Source organism: Dipodomys ordii, unplaced genomic scaffold (assembly GCF_000151885.1).
Source record: "Dipodomys ordii isolate 6190 unplaced genomic scaffold, Dord_2.0 Scaffold11, whole genome shotgun sequence".
Taxonomy (NCBI): Eukaryota; Metazoa; Chordata; class Mammalia; order Rodentia; family Heteromyidae; genus Dipodomys; species Dipodomys ordii.
The window spans coordinates 15,056,134-15,064,102 of record NW_012267227.1 but is presented as its reverse complement, the minus strand read 5'-3'; the positions used below and the strand labels follow the sequence as shown (position 1 = coordinate 15,064,102).

The 7,969-nt window shown below is 42.6% G+C and overlaps 1 protein-coding gene across 1 annotated transcript in view; it reads left to right on the top strand.

Moving 5' to 3' along the window:
• The first annotated feature begins 3,914 nt into the window (after nt 1-3,914).
• The window catches only part of Eif3j (eukaryotic translation initiation factor 3, subunit J), a 16,970-nt gene continuing 12,915 nt past the window's right edge, over nt 3,915-7,969 (top strand). Inside the window, exon 1 of the mRNA XM_013009978.1 lies at nt 3,915-3,992. Within this exon, the coding sequence (XP_012865432.1) occupies nt 3,915-3,992 (78 nt within the window). The remainder of the gene's footprint in view (nt 3,993-7,969) is intronic.

The following is a 7,969-nucleotide window of genomic DNA, read 5'->3' as shown; positions in this document are numbered from 1 at the left end:
GGGGCCTAGGCCCTGTCCCTTACTCACGGCTGACACTTACCACCACTTGAGTCACAGCTCCACTTCTGGCTTTTTGGTGGTTAATTGGAGATAAGAGCCATGGTTTTTCTGCTCAAGCTGGCTACGAACCTCCATCCTCAGATCTTAGATTCCTGATGAGTGAGGATTACAGGGGTGAGACACCAGCACGTGTCAGTACCTTGCTTTCTGTAAACTTTTTAAATAATCATCTGAGCTGGAGGCGGTAGCGCACATCTGTAATCCTAGCTACCTCAGGAGGCTGAGAGCTGATGATGGTCGTTTGAAGCCACCCAGGGTAGGAATGTCTGTGAAACTTATTTCCAATTAACCACCAAAAAAAACCTAGTTGAGCTATGGCTTAAGTGATAAAGTGCTAGCCTTGAACAAAAAAGCTCAGGGACAGCACCTAGGTCTTGAGTACAAACCCCAAGGCTCCTTCATCCACCACCTCCCCCCAAAAAGCCATCTGGGACAGTGGCAGAAATGAACTTAGGTGAAGTTGGAAAGCTTTTAATCATAGTGAAAGGGCTGTCTATACTTTTTCCAGTTAAAAACCCTGGCTTTATTTTTACTTTTTGTACTACTCAGTGTACAGAGTCAGTGGGAGGGATTATTCACTTGGTGAGAATGAGTGGACTCTGTCCTTATTACAGAGTGATATGTAGGATGTGTTGATTGAGCAGACAGTAAGTTCATAGTGGAAGAAGAGACAACTCTTAGTGTTTCACTGGAACAGATTAGAAATAGAGTTTATTCAAAGGGTATATAGACTATCCATACAGTAGAGGAAGCTTCCTATGCTTAACCTTTTCACCCATTTGCTTCCTAAGTGCATTACAATTTCTTTAAATGAGATCCAAAGATAGGTGCTGGTGGCTCATGTCTGTAATCCCAGCTACTCAGGAGGCTGAGATCTGAGGGTTGCAGTTTAAAGCCAGCACCAGCAGGAAAGTCTATCTGTGAGAGTCTGATTTCCATCTAACAACTGAAAAAAACAGCTGGAAGTGGAGCTATGGTTCAAGTGGTAGAGAGCAAAAATAGCTCAAGGAAAAGTGCCCAGGCCCTGAGTTCATGATTCTAGGACCTGTGTGTATGCATGCACTCAGAACAGGTTTATTTCCCTTATAATCCCTATTTTCTTCCAATCCCATTATTTTGAAGAAAAACCTAGTCATATAATTGCAATAATTAGCAATTTTTATAAATAGTGGGTTTATTATTTAAATTTTTTGACCCTTCTGAGTAGCTAGGATTACAGGCATAAGACACCAGTACCTGTCTGTGCTTTCTTTCTTTCTGTGTGTGTGCTGATAGTGTGACTTGATCTCACAGCCTGAGTGCTGTCCTTTAGCTTTTTCACTCAAGGTGGGTGCTTTGTCTCTTGAGCCATACATAGCTTTTTGATGGTCATTGGAGATAACAGTATCACAGACTTTCCTATTCTGAATGATCTTGAACCTCAGTTCTCAGATCTCAGCCTTCTGAGTAGCCCAGATGACAGCACTATGGCCTTAGTTTTGGCTGTCTGAACACCTGTGTGGCATCACCAGCAGACATACTTTTGCTTTGTAGATAATGCTGCTTACACTAATGATCAATGTCCAATTAAAAAGTCTTAAGAGTCTATATTACTTAAAAAAAATTTTTTTATAGTTCTGGGAGATAAACTACTAGTCAGGCACTACCACTGAGCTACCTCTCCAGTCTTTGTATTGAAGAGTATTTCCCTTTTGTATTTGTCCAGTCACAATAAATGACTTATTTAGTGTTCATTGTCTTGGTCTTGGTATTGCTTAGCCAAGAATTTAAAGTAGAATTAACTGACAACTACTCCTAATATGAGACAGTTGGCATTGTAATATGGAACACAAGTTCTGAGCCAGACATAATTGAATTAAGTAGAATATACTAAGGCAAGACCTTGGCTTGAGAGATCAGCACAGTTCTGGTATAATAGTAGATTGTTGGGACTTTTTTTTTTTTTTTGCCGGTCATGGGGCTTGAACTCAGGGTCTGGGCATTTTCTCTGAGCTTTTTTGCTCTAGGTTAGAGGTCTACCACGTGAGCTATACCTCCCCTTCAGCTTTTTTGGTGCTTGCTTGGAGATAAGAATCTCACAGACTTTCCTGTAGTCCTGGCCGGCTCTGAACCACAGTCTTCAGATCTCAGCTTCCTGAGGAGCTAAATTTACAGGCATGCCAGGAGTGCCCAACATATTTGGATTTCTTTTTAAAAATTTTCATGGGAAAATTTTCTAGCCTTGCCAGAATTTCAGAATTCTGGGGCCACTCAGAGCAGAACCTGCACAGCTTGTGAAACACCAAGAAGAAAACTTTTATCCAGTTAGAGACTATGCTGTATCTGAATCAAGTTATTTAGAGAAAAAGAGGGAAGGAATATGCATGTGTTAGTTCCTCGGCTATTACTGTGGGACAGGACAACTTACTATTCTTCTGAAGCTACTTCTGTTTGAGAATCTATAAATATATCTTGCTTAACTTGGAAAACATTTTCAGCCCTAAATGTGTTCTCTCATTGCATGTGACATTTTGTGGTTGTGTATCATAAAATGACAGAACCAGTCAACTGCTAGCTGCATTGTTAGATACTAAAAGAAACTAGCAGTTTAAAATTTTCTGTTTTGTTTTTAATAGTCATGTAAAATTGGGAAGCAGGTTGTAGTTTGCTTGATTCTTTGGGATGCTAGGTAGAATGCTAGCTATCAAACCCAGGCGAACACTCTGCGAACTGAGCTCTTTCGCCAGCCTGGTGGTTTTGTTTTGTTTGTGGTGCTGCTACTAGTCCTTGAAATGGGCACTGTCCCTCAGCTTTTCTTCTTTTAAAGGCTGGTGCTCTACCACTTGAGCCACTGGCCTTTTGATGGCTAATTGGAGATCACAGATTTCCCCTGCCTGGGCTGGCTTTGAACCACACTCCTCAGATCTCAGCCTCCTGAGTAAGATTACAGACATGAGTCAACAGCACCTTCTAGGAAGTGGGTTTTAAATTTGAAAAGCAACCATCTCTTTCAGAGAAATGGTTCAAATGATAGTGGATGTGTATATGGATTGGCAAGATAAGTAGTTTATAAACTACTTTTTTGCTAAGGAAGCTAACCATTTTAGGAGAAAAGCCAGCATGACTATTTTATAGATAAATTGGATATCAGAGTTGGAAAGTCTATTGGGTTCCAAAAATAAGAGGGACTTTTAATTGCATAACAGTATGTAATATCTTGAACCACATAACCATTTAGGGCTCTTTTGAAGTGAGTTACAGACTTCCTATTTTCAGTGCGAATTTTGGGTCTTTCCTTAGGAAATCTTTTTGCATATTACCTGAAACTTTGCCAGCATTTACAAAGTCCTCATGTTTACCAGAAAACTTGGATAGGTTTTTCAGAAGTGTTGTGGCAAGCATTCTATCCTATATTTGCTTTTCCAACACCCACTGATTTCATAACTAAAGAAACAAAATATTTAGGATCCTAGGGAAAGCTAGCTATCTTTCTGTGGTTACAGTTATTTGTTTGCAGGTGTGGCTATTTCTTTTTGCTGTTTACCTTATCCAGGGACTGACTGGGTGTTAGCTTGGTAGTAACTTCAGGGCCTACAGTTTAGGTGAGGGTATCAGACAAATAAAGTTCACCTTTCATGGGCCCTTTATGAACTGAAGAACAAATGTCATAACTTCTACCTGGCAGGAACTACTTTTGTTACTAAAATTCATTTTGGGATAGACTGGAGCGTTTCTAGGTGGCTTCATATTCTACATTGAGTGTTGTGTAAGGTTCGTGTTTTGTTGGGAGACACTAGGGACAGTGGTAGAGATGGGATGGAAGACGTGCTGTGATAGGAGGTGGTGCAGGCGCAGTGACAGGAGTGAGCAGGCTGATGCTCTCCTGCGAAGGAGGACGAAGGAGTGCCCATACCGAGCACGGCTGCGCCAACACTGGCTTCTCTGCATTGAAGGTATTTCAGGTTCTCTACTTTTGCCCTTAAAGGCTTCTAAACCAATTTCTTTAGACTTGTGGAAAATCAGCGAGGAAGATTGATTGGATTGTGTGGTAAACACCCCAACCTCACATAGAACAAATGTGAGTTAATTTATTTTTTTAAAAATCACTATAGGCAGTTGGAAGGTTTGTTTTTGTTTTTGTTGTTGTTTTTTTTTTTTTTTTTTTGGTCGGCCATGGGGCCTGAACTCTGGGCCTGGGCGCTGTCCCTCAGCTCAAGGCTAGTGCTCTACCACTTGAGCCACAGCACCACTTCCGGCTTTTTTCTTTTTGCTTATGTGGTGCTAAGGAATCAAACCCAGGGCCTCATGCATGCATGCGAGGCAAGTGCTCTACCACTGAGTCCAGTTTGAAGGGTTTTTGTTGTTGTTTTTGGTGATGGTCGTGGTGGTGATAGTCATGGGCTTGAATTCAGGGCATGATCCCTGAGCTTTTTGCACTCTACACTTTGAGCCACTGCGCCACTTCCGGTTTTCTTTTCTTTTTTATTTTAAATTTTTATTGTAAAGGTGCTGTACAGGGGGGTTACAGTTATATGAGTAAAACAATGAGCACATTCCTTGTCGAGCATTGTTATCCCTTCCCTTGTTCTTCTCCCACTATCCTTTCCCTCCCTCACCCTCCCCCACCTCGAAGTTGTAAAATTCATTTCCAATATACTGTCTTGTAAGTATCATTGCAATGGATCATCCTGTGTCCTTGTTTCAGCGTTTTGTTATTCCCCTCCCCAGATTAGACAAATCACTTCCAGTTTTTTAATGGTTAATTGGAGATCAGAGTCTCAAGGACTTTCCTGCCCCAGCTGGCTTTGAACCGTGATTCTCAGATCTCATCCTCCCTAGTTACTAGGATTACAGGTGTGCCACCAGTTCCAGTTAAGGTTTTTGTTTTGTTTTGGTGCTAATTCTGGGGCTTGAATTCAGGGCCTGGACCTTGTCAACCTGAGCTGTTTATTCAAGGCTAGTGCTCTACCACTTAAACCCACAGCTCCACTTCCAGATTTTTGGTAGTTAATTGGAGATGAAGCCCAGGCTGGCTTCAAAGTGGGATCCTCAGATCTCAGCCTCCTGAGTAGCTAGGATTATAGATGTGAGCCACTGGTGCCTGGCTACAATCTGAGTTCTGAAGATGGATAGTTAATACTTGTTACATATTGTAGCTTTTTTGTGTGTTCTGGTACTGGCTCTTGAACTCAGGGCCTGGGCACTGTCCCTGAGCTTTTGCTCAAACCTAATGCGCTACCACAGCCATGGACTTTCCTGCCCTGGCTGGCTTCAAATCATCATCCTTAGATCTCAACCTCCTGAGTAGCTGAGGTCACAGCTTGAGCCACCAGTGCTCAGCCATATGGTTCCCTATAATACCATTGAGCTCATTCCAGAACTAATTGGAAGAATGGATTTTGGTGTGGAAGAACTTAGTTCCCAAGTAGTTACAGTTCAGGACCCAGAGAAGAAATGATACTGAAGACAGTGGCTTTGTCTGGGCTTCAGTTTCCTTATCTGTAAAACAGGGATGATGCCACCTTCCTTTGAAGACTTTTCTGAGGATTCACCATGTTACTTCATATAAAGTTCTTTGCATAATGCTGGGTGCAAAGTGAGCATCTCATTAAGTGCTGTCATTGTTACCATTGTTAGAGGTTGTAAATATGTGTTCCCTACAAAGTGAGCACAGGGTCCTCTGAAGCACTTCTTAAAGCAGCTGACCAAACCCAGTCTTCTCTGTTTTCTACCACTAACAGTAGATTTGCCTCTTGCTTAACTTTTATTTTTTAGCTCTTTGCTTCCTTTTATACTGAGGTGTTTTGATATAAATACTTAGGAGGCAAGTCATCTAGGTAACATAAACATTTGATCCCTAATTTCAGACTCTAGTGTTAGTTATCCAAATAATGACTGATGGATTTGTTTTCAACAAAACGACCATGAGCTGGGAGCTGGTGGCTCACACTTGTAATCCTAGCTACTCTGGAGGCTGAGATCTGAGGATAGGGGTTCAAAGCCATCCTAGGCAGGAAAGTCTGAGACTTTTTTTGTTGGTGGTGGTGGTGGTTGTCATGGGCCTGAACTCTGGCCCTGGGCGCTGTCCCTCAGCTCTTCAGCTCAAGGCTAGCCACTTGAGCCTCAACCCCACTTCTGGCTTTTTCTGCTTGTGTGGTGCTGAGGAATGGAACCCAGGGCCTCATGCATGCAAGGCAACTACTTTACCACTGACCCTTCCCAACCCCTGTGAGACTCTTATCTCTAACAAACTACCAGAAAACCGAAAGTGGTTCTGTGGTTCAAAGTGTTAGAGCCCTAGCCTTGAGCAAAGGAGCTCGGGGAAAATGTCCAGGCCATGAGTTAAAGCCCCACGACTGACAAAACTGGACCATAAGCCAGGTGCCAGTTGCTTACACTTGTTGACCTTGCTCCTCAGGAAGCTGAGATCTGAGGATTACAGTTTGAAGCTAGTCCAAGCATGAAAGTCTGTGAGACTTTTTTTTGTTGTTTTTGGCCTTGGGGCTTGAACTCTGGGCTTGGATGCTGTCCCTCAGCTCTTCAGCTCAAGGCGAGCGCTCTACCACTTGGGCTACAGCACCACTTCCAGTTTTCTGGTGGTTTATTGGAGATAAGAGTTTCATGGACTTTCCTGCTCAGGCTGGCTTTGAACCGCAATCCTCAGATCTCAGCCTCTTGAGTAGCTAGGATTACAGGCGTGAGCCACCAGCGCCTGGCTCTATGAGACTGTCAACCCCAATTAACCACCAAAAGGTTAGAAGTGGAGTTGTGGTAGAGCACCATCCTTAAGCAGAAAAGAAAAGGGACAGAGACCAAGCCAAGTTCAAGCCCCAATATTGGCAAAAATAAATGCTGAATCTTGGCTTAAATTGCCAAGATGATTATATAATGTTCTTCCTACTCTACTTCTGCAGCCCCTATAGCAGCCTTAGACAGGATGATGGATATTTAATTCTTTTTGGACTTAGAAGCAGGGTTAGTTCATTTATATGCCTAGACTGATTTAGATTTTTGCAATTAAACCAGAAGCATGTGTCATAGTTGTGTGCATTGGTCAGAACCTGCCTCTCAGCCTTTGCCTTTTCTAGTAGCGTCAGGGCCTCCGGTGTGGCTGCTACCATCCTCAGCCCAGCTCTGCGCGGTGTGTGTGGTGTAAGGTGTGCCTGGTGTTTGCTGAGACGGTGCTCAAAGTCTCATTCAAACGCAAGGCTGTCTCTCTGTCCACATTAAGCTGAAATCTTCTAAAGTCTATGGAGCCCTTAGAAAATTCAGTCTAGCAACTGACTTATATTTAGCTCAGTGATTTCAGTTAGGCATAGAAAAGACTACAGATCTACCTCCAAGTAATTACCCAAACTAGAGAGAAAGACAAAAAGGCAGATGGGCTAGGGATCTAAGTGGAATAGTAATGAAACTCTGTGTATTCTTTTTTGGTGTAAGATTTTCCAAGTGGCCCAAATCCAAAGGCAGTGAAAGGAAATGGTGGATCAGTTTATGGCATGATATGGTAGATAGGACTTCACAGGGTAATGCTAGAGACATTAAGAAGGGGGCAGGGTAAGGATGCAGGTTGAGTATGCCTCTCCAAGATGTTTGGGGCCAACAGTGTTTCAATTTTCAGATTTTGGGATGTTTGCAAATACATTGAGATTTTTGGAGGTGAAAATTATTAATGTTTCATATATATATATATATATGCCTTATACATATAGCCTAAAGGTAATTTTATACAAGATTTTTAATATGTTTTTATTGTGAAAATAGTGTACAGAGGGGTTACAGTTACATGAGCAAGGTAATGAGTACATTTCTTTTTTTGGGGGGGGGTCTGGTCTTGGGGCCTGAACTCTGGGCCTGGGCGCTGTCCCTCAGCTCTTCAGCTCAAGGCTAGCGCTCTAACACTTGAGCCACAGCGCCACTTCCGGCTTTT